The following is a 14439-nucleotide window of genomic DNA, read 5'->3' on the forward strand; positions in this document are numbered from 1 at the left end:
GATATGGTATGCAGTGTTTAAGCAATGTCACTTCAAAGTAGGGGACTTGGCTGCCCCTGTAATTAGCTGGACTTAATTCATACCTGAGTTTTCCTCAGTTGAAGTTCCTGGTAGCTTTACTAATACTGGCTTTTCCTGTGTTCTCTGTAGCCTGTAACACGGCCACCCGTTCCAGCGCACCAGGTACCCCCTTACAAAGCTGTTTCAGCAAGGTTCCGGCCGCTCACCTTTTCACAAAGTACCCCAATTGGCCTGGACCGGGTTGGGCGGAGGCGGCAGATGAGAACATCTAATGGTAAGATGGGCAAGTCTTTTTAACTTTCTAGATCTCAACTTCATGCTCCAGCTTGGTCAGGAAGTGCATTAGAGTGTGGAACACAAAAGGGTGCAAACCAAATCGGTGACAAAGTAGCACCCAGCTAAGTTTTGTGTTTCTCATTAGAAGTTGCTATGTTCATGTAAAACTTGTTTTTCACACCTGTTTGACATTACTGTGGTTTATTCTTCCGTACCGCTTATAAGCTCATATTTTCCACTCTATTCACACACTTGCCTGAACATAGTAGAATATGAAGGAAGGAAGATCTAATATGCTTGAGTTCATACCCACAGTCACACCACACATGTGTTTCTAATTTTCTGTTTGCCATGTATTCAGCTTAATTACCTTGATAGTCAAGCCTTCAGTAAGTATCTTGTGTCAGAGAACCATATGCAGGGAGCCCAGTCAGTGTTCTGGTGCATGACAGACAGGTTCTTGGAAAACATTGCTTTTTTTAGAAGCACTACCCTTTATCAGACTCTCTGAGGTGCACTGTGTATTTTTGCTGTAATTGTTTACTATTGGAGTACAAGGCTACCTTCAGTTAACAGAAAGTGTTATGTAGTGTTAGTGGAATGTTTCTTGGCAGGTGGGGCCAGAAGAACCTGGGTTAATACCATTTGTGTTTTTTCATACTGCTGTAAACATAATCTGAGCAGTTTACCCATGTTTCACTGGCAAGGATTGGAAATAAAAGGAGAATTTTCACTCTATATACTTCACTGTTAATAGTGAACACTAATAGTGAAACACTACTGGGAATCTTCACTCTGCCTTTCTGTGGAAAGAATAAGTAAATGTGTCTAGATAGGGGCTTGCCATGACTGAAGTAGGAAGCAACAAATAGCATTTTCAATGTTTTGTTATTAAAACTATACATACGTTTGTACATACACATATGCCAATATACACACAAGTCACTATTGGCTTTTATAGTTCTAAGCTAAGTTTCAGCTGCAGTGATGTCTGACTTCTGCTCAAAAAAATCCCTCAACTACAAATTACTTTATGTAAGAACATGTTAAAACTGCATTTTCCAATCTTCAGTAGAGCATGACAGCTTTCTTCAGAAGATGCTCTGCAAGGAACAGACTTGAGAACTTTGAACTACAGCAGTGAGATACATTATATGTACTATATTAGTATTAGTATATTAGTATTTTCCTTTAATTTATATTGTAATAAAATATTGGGAACTACTTTGAAAACCATGGCTAGATTGCGCCCTTGCTGTATGTATCTCAGTATACTTAATGATCCAGACTAGACATCAAGGTAAATTAACATCTAATGCTGTGACCCTTGCTGAGATTACATAGTATCTCAGCCCCTGATTCCAGAAGAGAATAACACTCAAAGAATAACAGGTTTGTCATGAGCTAGTTTTGGAAAAAAGAGACTCTTTAAGTATCACAGAGAAGGATGTACTTTTCTATATTTACTTCTCCTTTCCATTTCATGTTTGGAAACTGCATGAAATACTACTACTTAGACAACTGCCTGAGAGCATTCCAGGAATTTAGCTTTCAAATAATTGGCCTCCTAAACGTAAGCATCAGGATGACAAATACAAAAAGCAAGGTTCTGGCCACTTTTGAAGACAACGAAGCCAAAGCAATATTGGTTATTCTAGGTGTCACTTTTATGACTCATTGCAATAAATGTAAAAGTTGAGCAGGAAAAGCTTCTGAAATCAAAGCCTTGAGGACAAGTGGGGAATATCATTGACTTTGCAGTCTGAAAGTAGTTGCAAAGATCTGTTAAGTAGCTCCAGCAAAAAATAATGACGCGATTACTGTCACACATTCTGATTGCTTTCTTTTTTCTCTTAAATTCGCAAGGCATTTCCTTGTCTTTGAACATGTGAGAGTTTTTTGTTTGCTCATGTACAGTGAAATTTGATAGCACAAAAGCCCTTTATTATAGAAAGAAATTCTAAACGCAAGCACTGCAAACCAGTGATGTCTTTTTTTTAGTTACTTGCTAAAGCCTAATACGTTGCATGTCTACTTTTATAACAATGGGAGATAGAATTGAAGATGTACATTTTTAGAAAAACAACAGTTACAAGACAGTAAATTGTCATATTGTAGGAGACAGAGTAACAACCAGCCAAGACGTAAGGGAAACTTCCCTTGGGACTTACATTGCTACTCTTCCTCTAGAACTACTTTTATAATATCTTAAAAACAAACCCTTTTTTTTTTTGCGTATTGTGGTGTGCAACTTGAATTTGGCTAATTTAATTGAGCTCCTTTAGATGGGCTCAGGTCTGAGTAGATGGGGTGGGATTCAGCTCAAGTCTAAGTCACCTAAATTTAGTCTAAATGTAGGTACCTACATAAGAGTTAAACATTAGAACACCTATTAGAGGCACTAGAGGACTAGGGCTTGATTTTTACCCACCCCAGGGTCCAGTGCTGTGTGGGGTACCTGAGCATCTGCCTGCAGCTGGCAGAAATGACAGAGGACCTATGGGAGAACTATTCCTTTCTTCAGTGACAGCTGGAGGCCAGCAGGATATCCAAAATACTTCAAATGGCACTAAACATCTATGTTGAAACAACTGATCTGAGGCTCTAGCCATTGCAGTCAATGAAAGAGTAGGAACTGCCTTTGGATGCAGTGTATTGCTCTGTGAGCTGGAGAATAACCAGTATATAACCATTGTGCAAGCTGTATAGAAATAAGAGAAAATATTGTACCAGTAAAAGCGGGTATCTAACGTGTTAAAGAAAAGAAAATAAGAACCAAATCAGATAAGCAAATTGATTGTATCATCAAGTGTCACAGGATCCATGAACTGGAGTGACATGCCTAAACGAGAAACAATATTGTGACAGAATTACATTATGAACCACTTGAGATCACCAGGGCAGTGACAGCAAATGTGACAAACCAAGGAACCAGAAAAGTTTCAAAGGCAGCAAGCACAGTCATAAAAGAAGATTTAAATTGCTGTGGTATGGGTTAAGAGTTGTTCTTGAATCATTCCTGAGCTGTGTGCAGGATCACACGTAAGAGCTACTCTGTAAGAGTGCGATGTGTCTCTATGGATTCCCTAGCTAATCTAGGTGACCTTGGCCGGAAGAAACAGATAATTTAGGGTGCTGTTCATTGACCAAATACAGACAGACGATGAATCTTGGCTGCTGTGTCCGTAGTGCACTCTGAGCAAATATCCTTGCAGGAGTGAGAACAGTAAAAAAACTTAAATGGTATGTGTTTTAATTTAAAAAAGGGAAAGTGAATAAAACTGAGAAGTCTTTTATGTAACAAAGGAGTTTAAAGGAGCAGAAAAAGGTGCTGAATGCTTGCAGGCAGCATGGAGATTATTCAAGGACAGCACAGGAGATGCTTAGAGCAAATTCATGTCACCTGTCAAAACAGAATCTGGAAACACCAGAAAAGGGTTCTGTCATTAAACACATGGAAAAGGAAACTATCAGAAGAAAAAAAGGCATCCTTCAGATTGTTGCATTGCATCCAAATAGAAAAAAAACCCCAAACCTGTAGCAATTTTGATGCAAAACTACAGGAATGTAGAAACAGTTTGCTAAAGATATAAGAAGGAAGATCCTCCCATGCTTTAACAAATGAGTAAGTACTAAGTAAAGGAGAGGGGGAAAGTGGTTGGTTTCCGTAAGAAGAGAGCTCATGAGTGGTGCCAGATGTTCAGTGTCTTCACAAATAATGCGGGAAGGGAGGTACAGAATGAAATGATAATTCTTGCTTGTGTGTAAATTATTCATGGTAGTACAAGCACAAGCTGCTTGAACAGAGTTGCAGGAGGATTTCACAATGCTGAGGCAAAATGCACAGCACTGGCAGCACGTGAATTCAGTGTTGATAAAGGCAAGGTAGTGCACATGGAGGAATATGAGCCTGGTATGCTTGCAGAGGAACGGACTTTGAGCTGGATATTGTCATTCACAAAGAGATCTTGCAATCCTAACAGACAATTAAAGTGTCAGTTCAGTGCATAGTAACAGTCAAAACAGTAAATAAAAGGGCAAGAATTTGTAGGAAGGGAATAGAGGACAAAACAGAAAGCCCAATTGTGCCACTGGTGTGGCATGTGGGGGCCATCTCCCTGTTGTTCCTTTCCACCTCAAAAGGCATCTTTTACAGGGAACGATATAAAGGCAAAAGGACAAGAAAACCTACTCAGTGCCTCTGTGCGAGGAATGATTAATGCAGCCAGGGCTCTGCAGCTTGGCAAAAAGGGCAGTAGAAGAATCAAAGTCTGATTGGCATTGGAAAAGTGAACAGATACTAGTTACTGTTCCAATAATGCAATAACTGAAGGGCATCGAATGAAATAATGAGATAGCAAGTTCAAAATAAAAGACAGTTTTCACACTCTAAAAAATTAAACAATGAAAGTAATTGCTACACATGATATTTCACATCCCGAAAGTTTACAGAAATTCAAAAAGGGGGTTGAAAAATTTGGTTCATTAAACACAGAGATATCACTTCTGCCCCAGGAGGGATCTGACTCTGATCTGCAGATAGCTGAAACTTAGGGAAGTACCTCAGAGAAAGGCCATTACATGCCTCATCTACTTTTATATTCTTCCCTGGACATCTCCTACTGACTGCTGTCAGAGCAGTGGGTGGGGGTACCTTTGGTTGCCCCAGGGTGGAGGGTCCTGTGGTGCCAGAGTGGTATCTAGACCTGGATGTTCTTGAGGTGGGTAAACTAGCTGTTAGCATTAGTATGTGCTACCTACAGCCTTTTCAGAGTGCCCTGGGCAGTGGGCAAGCGAGTTCAGCATACACTCAGACAGGGTCACTGTGGGCTGCCACTAAAAAGGACAGCCTGCGCCGCCTCCTATCCCTGCCTGATCCCTCGAGGAAACAAAGCCACCACCAGCTCAGCCCAAACGAGTACTTTTGTGGTGGTTCAGTTGGTGGCTGCACAGTTGGGAGATGAAGAGATCCACCCTCCCCAGCAGCATCCCATGGTGGCATTGGGTTAGTCACCAGGTAAAAGCACACAGGCTGTTCTGTTCTCCAGAATTCAAACCGAATGACTCTTCTTCAAAGATAATTTTTAATGCATCTTCAGAAAGAGCTGTGTGGGATTTGAGCTCGTTTTCCTTTGGCAGTTCAGCTGGTTTTCCCTTGTGGGTAGGGGTTTGACATGGCTTGTGCTCTGGCTCATTAAAAGTGTGAAGCCTTCACTTGCAGGTCCCATGATCATAGAATCATAGAGTGGTTTGAGTTGGAAGGGTCCTTAAAGATCATCAGCACTTCAATGTTACTTCTGTTTGCTGGGTTGTTTGTTGGGTTTTTTTTTAATGATTTGTGCTCAGAAAACTGTGTATAAACATAGTATGTAGCAGCTTCTTTTCACTGTGCTATCCAACAACTGTTCTTGCAGCAAGAAAAAATAGGGGTAGTCAGAAGAGGATTCCTACCAGCCTCCTGTACTGCAGCCCAGTCTGAACTTTTGTAGGAAGATGGCATTAGCATTGCAGGGTGATGTTTGGCCTTTCCTTCTCGGTAGAGGCAGCGTTAGGGGAACCCATGTGATTTCAGTGGGTGTTGAGAGGTCACTGTGTGCAGAAATGCCTCCAGGGTTTTGTGAACCCTGAATCCCTGGGGAGGCAGTCCCCTGTTACAGGACAGGCTCAGCTGAGCAATGGAGTTTGCAGGTAAAGAGTGAGCCATAAAGATTATGGAGCTTTCCAAGATGTAAATGCAGTGCTGTGTACAAGCACAGATTGCAGCAGGCTTTGCACTCTGCTGATGGCAGTAGCTCCTGTCTTTGCTTCCAGTGCATGAGCTGATCCAGCAGAACACCGGTGTGAGGGTGGTAAATGCTGGCCCATGGTGAATGAATGAGGTTGTGCTCTGGCTGGGTCAGTCCCAGTGAAAGCTGGACTATTTGGGTGCTTTCCTGCTTCATTCCCTGTTTTCTGGAGCAGCTGAACTAAGTTTGTAGTTTCAGGAAGAAAATGTCTCTGTCCTCCTCTCTGTTCCTGGGAGCAGCCTGCTGCAGCCTTAACACTTTAGCTGCTTGTGCCCTAAATAATGGTACAGCGTTTGCCTGTGAAGCAAGAGAAGTTTTAATAACTATGCAAAAAGTATCTTCATTGTTTACTTCTGCTGGAATTTTAACCGGTATAACGTAACACAGATAGACCGATACTTCTAACAGTGTTGTAACACAAGGAACTCCCAGCTCCCATCCAAATAGTCCTTCCCTTTGAATTGCAGTCATTTGAATATAGATTGAAATCACATTAAGCTGCCGTAATGAAAAACAAATGCACTCCTTGGCTGGCTGCGTTCGAGACGCTGGGGCTCTCTGGGAGCGGCACAGGCGGCTGCAGGCACAGCGCCGGGGCCCAGCAACCAGGGTTTTGTTTCTTTTCTGGAACTTCCTCCCTAAGGGCACCCCATGATTTCAGAGCGCTCGCGGCCAGCCCGAGCGCGCCGCTGGCAGTTCCCGGCTGGGCTCGGCCGCGCAGGCACGGCCGGCAGCCCAAGGCACCGCACAGTGCCTGCCCGCTGCGGGTAGCTCCGAGCCTTTCGTCGTCCTCCGCCAGCCCTCCAGGACCCAGCATCACCTGTTGGAGGTCAGACCCTTGCCTGGGGTTGTCTGACTGCAGCATGGTAGCGCGGGGGGGAATGTCCCGGTTTTGGAGTCTGGAGAGCCTTCAGATGGGTACGTATGAGGATAACATGCTCTCTCGCGTGCTGATTTTACAGTGTTTTTAGAGTGAACTGGTAAACTGTGGCAGGCAAGGGGCCTGATTCTGATCGTGCTTATACCGTGTCACCCACAGGAGCCTGCAGCCTTACAGTGGTGACAGAGCTGCTAGGAGATTAGAATCAGTCCCGGGCTGTTAAGTTTTTGCATCCTGTTGGTGCGATCAGAAAGCCCACGCCTGCCTCTGATATTTCTGTCTGTAAACAATAGAGGACTAGATGCAGAATGCAAGTGACTGATTTTCACTGATTTCAACTATGAAGACAATGTAAGCTTGTTGGTTTGGTACAGAATAATGAACGGTTATCAGTCTCCAGATTGCACTCTTTTTTCATCTGGAGCCAAGTGAATTAGGTTATTTTGGTGTGCTCTTGTTACTGGAACAAGCCATCAGGCAGTACTGATAGTACAGCAGAGATGTATAAATGATCACTGGGATTAATTTTTTGGTGTTGCTTTATAGGCTGAAAATTGATGCAATGAATTATTTATTTGCAGGTTGGGTTTTTTTATAAAGCAGTTTCAGTAAGTTTCACAAGATGTGTTTTAAAAGTTTGTCAGCACTCACATTTATGAGGCTGTAGGGAAAAAAGAATCTTATTTTTTTAAATAGAGATCCTGCATCCTTTCTGGTTAGGCAGATTATACGATTAATATGAGTTTATATTTAAAATGCCAGGGAGTAGAACAGAACAGTCAAATAGATATGTTCTGTTACATCAAGGCTGTGCTGTATTTTTCCACCTTTGAAGGAAAGAAAAATCTTACAAGTCTTTTAGTGAATCTGTGCAGTAATCAGTTTTGATGTCTCTTATGAATTAATACCTAAATGACCAAATATTCTAATGATGGTATAAGTGCCCATAAGGAGGGGGTTAAGGTGTTTCTCCCTGTAAGGTAAATAATGGACGGGCAGTGGTGTGCCTGTGCGTTATGTAGGTGTGTAGAGTAAAGCCAGGAGACATCTCTGTGACTCACCCATCTGGAGCCCAGAGCTCAACAGGCAGGTGGTACTCAGTCTTGAAGCAGGGCAGAGAAGAGGCAGGTCAGGGCCCTGCTGCTCAGCCTTGCTGCTATGTGCAGGTGAAAGGTTTGGTAACTGCGCTTAAAGGCCCCTTACAGGGCACTGTGTAGCAAGAGAGATGCTTTGCAGGCTATGTGGCAAACTACCTGGGACACACTAGCCATTAGAAAAGGAGCTCAGTGCTACCAACCCATTCTGATGATATTATTATTATTTATTATTATTTTTTTTAATCGGATTTTTGAGCATTGTATGATTTTCAGCCTTTCTAGTTATTCACTGCTTGAGACTGCCTTAGGAATAAATCCTTAGGGATAAATTAACAAGGACCAGGGGGAGTACTCAAGCATTGGACCACTGGTCATGAACACTTCTTGGTTACCAGCTCATCCCCTGCTCTGTTTGACATTACAGCTGGCTTTGAAAGGCAAACCTACTCTGAGAGGGCCTAGCACTGAGCAGTGTGGGCATGAGTCAGCCAGTCTTACTTGGTCCTGAGGTCAGATCCCAGTCCTCTTCATCTGCCAGAACAGAGATGGACACCAAAAGGATCTACCACCCAGTGATGTACCCCAAACGGGTTTTACAGTTTTATATAGTAACTGCAGATTTACATGTGCATAGTGACAGTCACATGACATTTCTCTTGGTTTATGTGGCTGTGTAATAAGATGAAGCCCATCTTAGTTCTGGCCTCTATCTCCTTACAAAGCTGCCTCTTTGGTCAGAAGATGCACCACTGTCAAACCAAGTGTGATTTGAGGCAATTAGAACAAGTGTTATCTCAGGCAGTCCAGGCTCTCTGTCCCCCTGGGGGATACCCTGCAGATACCTTGGTGCTGCCAGAGCCTCCCCCAGCATGTGAGAGAGGTGATGGCAGCCGGCTCAGAGGGGCACAGGGGTTTTGAGTTCCTGCAGCGATGTGATGATGTGACAGAACCCAGCCTGGGACTGACAGTAGCCCCCTCTGCCTGCCCACTGGAGCTCTCTGATCTGCCACATGGGAAATGGCATTGAGACCTCCCAGCTGATTCATGTCGTTTGAGATTTCCTCTGGGTAAAAAATTAACAAATAATGGTTGTAGTTCTGGTTTTTGCACATAAAAAGGAGAATTTCTAAGTTTCATCAGAGAAAATTCCAAAGAAGAGTGAAAAGTATTCAGTGGTGGAAAAGTGTTTTTCCTGAGAGCTCTGCTGTCCTTCACTTGTGCTGTTATTGTTATATTATGACAACAAAAGCAACCTCTCAGCAATTCCTCCTGCATTGTTTTTTAGGAGAAATCATAAAAATGATGAAGTAAACAGCTGTTGCATCTTTGTTTTAGTTGCTGCAGATGGTGGGACTGAATCTTCAGCCTTAGTGGATGACAATGGCAGTGAGGAAGATTACAGTTATGAGGAGCTCTGCCAAGCCACTCCCAGGTACCTGCAGCCCGGAGGGGAACAGCTAGCAATTAATGAGGTAACATCCTGGGCTTTGCATTGCTGTAATGACGGGGCTGGGGGTGTTTCTCACAGATGTGGTGTTTCATATGAGTAAAAACTGGAATGGCAATGGCCAGTGTCACGAAGAACCCGGCAGCCATGGTGTCCTGTCTCTGGCAGGGCCCATGGGCTGATGCCAGGGGAGGAGCACAGTGACTAGTACTTCATTGGGAGCGTAACTTGTTAGCCTATGTAACTGCTCTGGATTAGGACTCTTAATTGTTCCCCCTAATAAATATATGCCTGGATTTCTGAAAATCCAGAATTTTAGTTTTATCCTGTAACAGGAGTAATCATGGGCACCCTATGGAGTTGTTTTGATCTTTTAGTAGTTCACAAACAGTTAGTTGTTTATCGCTTGTCCTTCACAACCTCATTTTCTTCCCATCTCAGCTGATAAGCGATGGCAGCATTGTCTATGCAGAAGCTCTCTGGGACCATGTGACTATGGATGATCAGGAGCTGGGCTTCAAAGCTGGAGATGTCATTAGAGTTCTAGAAGCTTCCAACAAAGACTGGTGGTGGGGAAGAAATGAGGATAAGGAAGCCTGGTTTCCAGCGAGCTTTGTCAGGGTGAGTAATTGTCTTACACAAGTGATTCTCTGCATCTTTGTATCTGAAAATCAATGGTGTAACTTCTAATGACTTCACAAGGAAAAAAGCCATAGAGAATCACACCCCAAGATTCCTTAGCTCCTTTCACACCTGTTAATCTGGCTTCTTCCTTTGTGTGGTCCTTTTGTAACCAAAGGAATTTCTCAAGCAGAAATGAGGGCAGCAGAAAGCTCAACCGGGAGCAATCAGTCTATACAGAAAGGACACATCATCTTTCACAGGCGAGTGGGGAAAGCTGTGCTGCAGGGATTTCATGGTAAAATAGGGCTTAATTTATTATCACAACATTGTGTAGGAATCTGGTTCACAGTCTGAACTCCCCAGTTAGAACTCAGCCAGATTAATGACAGTGTAACTCCTGTGTTCCATAAAATTGAACCATGTTTTAGAGATTAATGTAAAATGCTTTTTGAGAGACTGTAATGAAGCTTGAGCCACACTGGATAAAGTTCTACATAAAGCACAAGAGATGGTTCCTGCCTTTGCCTTTCCTTGCTCTCCAGCCAACATGGGCAATCAGACAAAGTCGAAAAGGGAGGTGCTGTTATCCATACTGTGTAGGTGGGGAACTGGGGCAGAGGGAGACTAGTTAAGAGTGTTTGAGTTGCCTACTTTTGTAATTTCTGCTCATATGCTGGCTTGGCTAAAATCACACAAACTATGAATGAGGGTCAGAAACAAGTTCAAGTCTGAAAAATAACAGGCAACACATTTCCATAGCAGGTCCTCTCTTAACTGTAAGAAGTTTGTAACTGTTTTATCACCCTTTGTAAAAGTTTGCTGCTTTACTGTAGCTTGCTTTGTTTGTTTTGGCCGCAGCTGCGAGTTAATCAGGAAGAAGTGCCAGAAAATGGTAGTAGTATCCAGGATGAAGAACAAGATGCAGATACTAGCAAGCATCGCCAGAAAGCAGCTGAAAACAAGGATCAGATGAGAACCAATGTTATACAGGAAATTATGAACACAGAACGAGTCTATATCAAGCATCTCAAGGACATCTGTGAGGTACATGCTTTTACCTAAGGGCATTCTGCCCTAGTGTGAATAAAATATTCCATATAAGTTGAGAACCGGAGTGATTTCTTATATGAGAATATACCCAGTTGCTCTTCTGAGGCTGTCAGTCAGACCCTTCTTGTGCCCTCTTACAGATTTCCTCCCTGCTGACTGCCACAAGGCACCGCTTCCTTTAAAAAAACCCAAACATTCCACTTTTGGCATGGAAAAAGTGCTTTGCTTGCCTGACCACTATTTCCAGAATAATGAGAGCAGGAAGTTGAGTTTATTTAGAACTTTTTGCCACTTGGTTTAGGTAGAAAACTTTCAGTAACTTTAATAAAATCAATTACAGTTCAACTTTTTGAAAGTAACTTTTTTGTTGGAGGCCCACACTTGGACAAAAAGCTACTTGATACTTTTAACTGAAGTTTGCCTCTTCTTGTGTGGACTGTGATGTGTTTGACCTGTATTTGACTTATATTTGTGGCTAGCATCTGGAAGGGTGCTAAGCAACCTACCAAAATATTCTTTGTACCCTTAGCCTGCGAAGTCTCTGTATTTATCTTGTTGTCATCCTTTAGTCCATCACTCACCTTTAGATTCTTTCACTGACAACAAAACAGAGAAGACAGCAGTGGGTTCTGGTTTTGGTTTTGGTGTTAGATCAAGCTTTTTTCATGCATTTCGAAGAAAGAAAAAAAAGGAAAACAAAAGAACAAAAACTGGTTGCTAATGGGCTAACTTTAAAAGGTGAACTACAGGTTTTGTCATTTAGATTTGCTATTTACCTAAACTAGTGAGCTTGACTGTGTGCCTGAAAGATCAGGGAGAAATTTTTATATGCAGCTGTGTTGCTGCCATAGTTCTCTGACGTTGTTCACTGACAGCATGAGTTCTAGGACATCACTTCTCATATTTTCTTTTTTCATATTTTTCATTTTCATATTTTACTGTTGATTCTTATACTGATCTTATTAATTATCTTTTTGTAATACATATATTCCATACCTCTTTTTAAAAATCTGGCATGCCTCTGAGTTTAGTGGAAGAGAGAAAACACACATTTTCCAAGTAGAAAAGTGATGCTCCATGTCAACATCTGGAGTAGAGACAGTCTGCTTTCCTCAGAATGAATCTGTAAGGTGATGCAAGTAGGACATAAATAAGACTAAGTCAGAAAATCTGCTACAGATGGCAATCCAAATTTGCAAACTCTGCACTACAATGAGTCACTATGGCTGGTGCAGTCAGGGTCATTTAGCTGGAGCATACCCAGAAAAGTAAATTACATACAGTAAGTGTCTGTAGTCCACATTACAGGAGCTACACAGGGATTAGTTTTCCTTGTTGGAGTTATCCTCCTAACAGCAGTAAATGTAGTAGCTGGCTTGCAATGTAGCCACAGCACAGCCCTCAGAGCAGATGGCTGCCGGGGAGACAGGAATATTCATAACAGTGCCAGCAGTATTCAGGGTTGTTTCCTGGTAAACCTCACCGGAGCAATTGCAAGGCTTTTTACAGCTGTCTGCTCCCAAAGTGATTCTGGGGAAACCTCCCTGAAAGCTGCCAAACATAGGACCCTGTCAGATAAACCCCATTACACCAGTTAACCTTCACACTCATCTGCACACTGGCGCCATAGCTGAGATGAAAGTATGAGCACAGCAGCTAATCCTGGTTATTCCTGGTCTAGAGAAAGGTGTCCCTGCCCATGGCAAGGGGGTTGGAGCTATATGATCTTTAAGGTCCCTTCCAGCTCAAACCAGTCTGTGATATTCAGCCCCTGCACTGTATTCTCCTTGCCATGCTCAGCTTTGTGGAACAGGTACCTAAGGATGTGCTGGCTGTGTGGCAGCTGCTGCTGAATATTTAAGCCCTGAGAGGCCTCTGATCTACCTTTGTTTCTTAGTTATGCAAATGACAATGCGATCTAATGTCCATTACTGATGGCAGAGGACTCAGTTGTGTATCTACTTAACACTGCATGCAAACCAAGTGAACTGGACCCCTGTGATGTTCTTGCAAGTAAAGGAAAAAGAACTAGAAAATAAACTGCATTTTTATGTGCAGTCTTGCCTGTACCTCTTGCCAATTGCCTCCTGCCAGTACCATACAGATTTTACCAAACAGCAGCATTCTGAATGCCTCGTAGTATGTTCTTCATTTTGTTTCTCTGGCAAAACTTAGGCTGTGCCCTACTTACCTAGTGGTTAAGGAACTAGTACTTTAACCCTCGTAGAAGCCACCTTCTAATGAACTATTTTAGGGTTTGTTCTCATCTGCATAGAGAAGAATTGTTATGGCACAAGAGAAATTGCTACCAAAAAGCACAGCAGCTGAAGTAGGAGCATGCATGGAGCCTTACACCAGGCTTGCCTTCAGCTTGGCGGGTGGTCATAACAAGGAGATGCAAATGGACTTTACACACTCTGCAGGTTTCTGGTTCCCTGATTCATTTATGGCACTGTGGGACAGAAGTAGGACTGCAAGAGTTAATATGTAAGCATTTCAGTTGCGGATGGGAAATAGCATGTCTGTGTGTGTGTTTAGGGCTGGGAAACAACTCGCCTGCATGTTGATCACAGGGGTTTTGCCACCTCAAATGGGCTTGTTCAGGGTAGAACCTGTTTTTGCATCTTCAGGCTGAAGAGTGTTTGTAATTTCATTTGCAGGGTTATATTCGTCAGTGTCGCAAACATACAGGAATGTTCACCACAGCTCAGCTAAGCACCATTTTTGGAAATATTGAAGATATTTACAAGTTCCAAAGGAAGTTTCTGAAGGATCTTGAGAAACAGTACAACAAAGAGGAACCTCATCTAAGCAAAATAGGGTCATGTTTTCTTCAACATGTACGTTGCAGAAGTCAATTTTATTTATGAAATTAGCAAAATATGATAAGAAAATGCTAAGTTACCATGTTAGGAGGGGATCTTAGTAACAAGTGCTTATCAAATACTAAACTATGTGTATTATTTTAGAATGTAAAATAATTTGCAATTAAAGAATTATTTAAATGTTTTAGATTTCTCCTTATCTTTAGCAAGCATGTAACTTTGTGTACAATTCTGTTTGCTTATCAAAACTGTAATGATCACAGATGAGCTGTAATATTTGCAGTGATCTTACATGGGGCATGCAAAAACTTCCTAAAGAAAATAAGGAAGGAAGGTGGTGGGGAAAGAGGCTGTGAGCTCATGATAGGCACTTGATAAGCCTATAGCTGCCTTCCCCAAAGAAAAGTACTTAAAGTGGGTTTGATTATCCTCA

At 42.4% G+C, this 14439-nt stretch overlaps 1 protein-coding gene across 6 annotated transcripts in view; it reads left to right on the forward strand.

The window, feature by feature from the left end:
- The window catches only part of SPATA13 (spermatogenesis associated 13), a 75493-nt gene that overhangs the window by 47758 nt on the left and 13296 nt on the right, over positions 1–14439 (forward strand). For 5 of the 6 annotated variants that reach the window (XM_065678520.1, XM_065678519.1, XM_065678522.1 and 2 more), the window contains 5 exons: positions 151–295; positions 9396–9532; positions 9949–10128; positions 10990–11175; positions 13842–14021. In XM_065678520.1, coding sequence (XP_065534592.1) covers positions 151–295; positions 9396–9532; positions 9949–10128; positions 10990–11175; positions 13842–14021 — 828 coding nt within the window. Of the gene's footprint in view, positions 1–150; positions 296–6534; positions 7002–9395; positions 9533–9948; positions 10129–10989; positions 11176–13841; positions 14022–14439 lie in introns of those variants that run through there. The other variant, XM_065678525.1, reaches the window with a different exon arrangement.

The sequence above is a fragment of the Lathamus discolor genome, chromosome 4, assembly GCF_037157495.1.
Source record: "Lathamus discolor isolate bLatDis1 chromosome 4, bLatDis1.hap1, whole genome shotgun sequence".
Taxonomy (NCBI): domain Eukaryota; kingdom Metazoa; phylum Chordata; class Aves; order Psittaciformes; family Psittacidae; genus Lathamus; species Lathamus discolor.